Source organism: Psammomys obesus, unplaced genomic scaffold (genome assembly GCF_907164565.1).
Source record: "Psammomys obesus unplaced genomic scaffold, mPsaObe1.curated_primary_1811, whole genome shotgun sequence".
Taxonomy (NCBI): Eukaryota; Metazoa; Chordata; class Mammalia; order Rodentia; family Muridae; genus Psammomys; species Psammomys obesus.
Window position 1 is genome coordinate 12,956,357 of NW_026596234.1, and position 1,673 is coordinate 12,958,029.

Consider the following 1,673-nt stretch of genomic DNA (forward strand, 5'->3'; position numbering starts at 1 on the left):
TCTCTCTCTCTCTCTCTCTCTCTCTCTCTCTCTCTCTCTCTCTCTCTTGTTCCTCTGGGCCTTGAGGCCACTCCAAACCTATTCGCCCTTCTCCTTCCAAAAGAGAGGGGCGCAGAGCTTGCAAGAGGGAAAACCCTGTAAGCCGCCCTTGCAGAGGAGATCGTGTCTGTAACCAGGACGTCACTTCGTTTCGGGGAGCCAGAAGGATCCTTCCGCCCTCTCCACTGTAGGTGCGTGCGACTCCCATTACAAGACCACTGAGGTGAGCACCCCCAACTCTGTCTCAGCTAGCTCCTCCCAACCCTTCACGAGCTCTCCCTCAGAGTGCCCAGGGGTCGGGACTGGCTCCCTTGACATCCTTCCTGGACCTAGCTGCCCATCATTTGAACTAATATCTCTGTCTGCAGTCTTCTTTAGGGGATACCCAGGCGTTCCGACTCTCCACAGGGAGGCAGAAGACTGGAGAATCCGCTGAACATCGAGGACCCACTAACGTGGCTCCTGCCCAGCGACCCCACCCGCCCACCCTGGCCCCACTTTCATCCTCCAGGCCCAACCCGTGGTGACTGGCCCCCTAGGTCGACCTAGGCCCGCTTCCCCGCAGCTCTGGACCCCTCCCCCCATCCCATAGTCCACGCTCCCTGGTCCTACTCCCTCTCTTCAAGGTCCCCACCTTCTGAGAGCTTGGGCCTACTCCCCTCCAGACCCAGATCCAGACCCTCGGTCTCCAGCTCCTCCCCTCTCCCCTCGTCCCTGCCCCAGCTCTTTTCCTGGCCCCACTCGCTCCCCTGTGGCCCCGCCCACCAGGATCCGGTCACGCCCCCTCGCCCTTCCCGCGGGGGCGCCCCAAGTCCTTGGGTCCGCACTCCTCTCTGCTCCCCGCAGCACCCCTCGCCCAGCCCAGGCCCCGCCCCGCTCTGCAGTGGCCCCGCCCTCCCGCCCCGCCCCCGGCAGCCCCGCCCCCCTGAGGCCTCTACCTTTGATGTCTTCCCTTGGGAGCCGACGGGGGTCAGCGACCGAATGCCGGCGGGACTCTGGGTCGGCGGAGGCGGCGGACACCGCGGGGGGCAGCGAGGTGACCGTGAACCTGCGGCTCATGGCGCGCGGGGCGGCGGGATCGCACAAGTGGCCGCAGCCGGGCTGCTGGAGCGCCAAGAGCTTCCCCGCCCGCCGCGCGCCGCGCCGGGTCCTAGTGCCCGCTGTGCCCAACTTCCCCAATCTGGCCACTTCTCCCCAAGGGGCTCTCTCAGTTTCACCGGAAGCACCTCGGGAACCCACTCAGATATGAGTCATTTCTCACGGAGGGCTTCCCACCTCTGATGGGGTCTCCTGACCACCTGGGGTTCGTTCACTCAGCACAAGTTGTTGGTGATTCTCTTTTAGGCAACGGAGACCTCTGCCCGGGATCAGTGCCCATCAACTGACTTGCCTTCCTGAGGCTTTTGTTCTATGGAGGACATCGGAGAAAGTATGTGTGCAAATAGGTAGACATCATCTGAGACTGTGCCACCCATAGCTTAAGGAAAATTAAGGCTACTGTTGAGAACTAAAGGGTGACCAGAGAAGGGCTCCCCAAAAGCGTGAGATCTGCGCTGAGACCTTACTGGTAAGAACTAACAATGCAAAGATTTCCGGGAAGAAGCAGCAGCAAGTAGCTCAGTGGGAGAATGTTT

General features: G+C 61.7%; 1 protein-coding gene across 2 annotated transcripts in view; it reads right to left on the reverse strand.

Moving 5' to 3' along the window:
* The window catches only part of Slc12a5 (solute carrier family 12 member 5), a 37,175-nt gene extending 35,785 nt beyond the window's left edge, over positions 1-1,390 (reverse strand). For both annotated transcript variants that reach the window (XM_055596090.1, XM_055596089.1), the window contains exon 1: positions 978-1,390. In XM_055596090.1, the coding sequence (XP_055452065.1) occupies positions 978-1,098 (121 nt within the window). In that variant the 5' untranslated portion in view covers positions 1,099-1,390. The remainder of the gene's footprint in view (positions 1-977) is intronic.
* Positions 1,391-1,673: the final 283 nt, after the last annotated feature.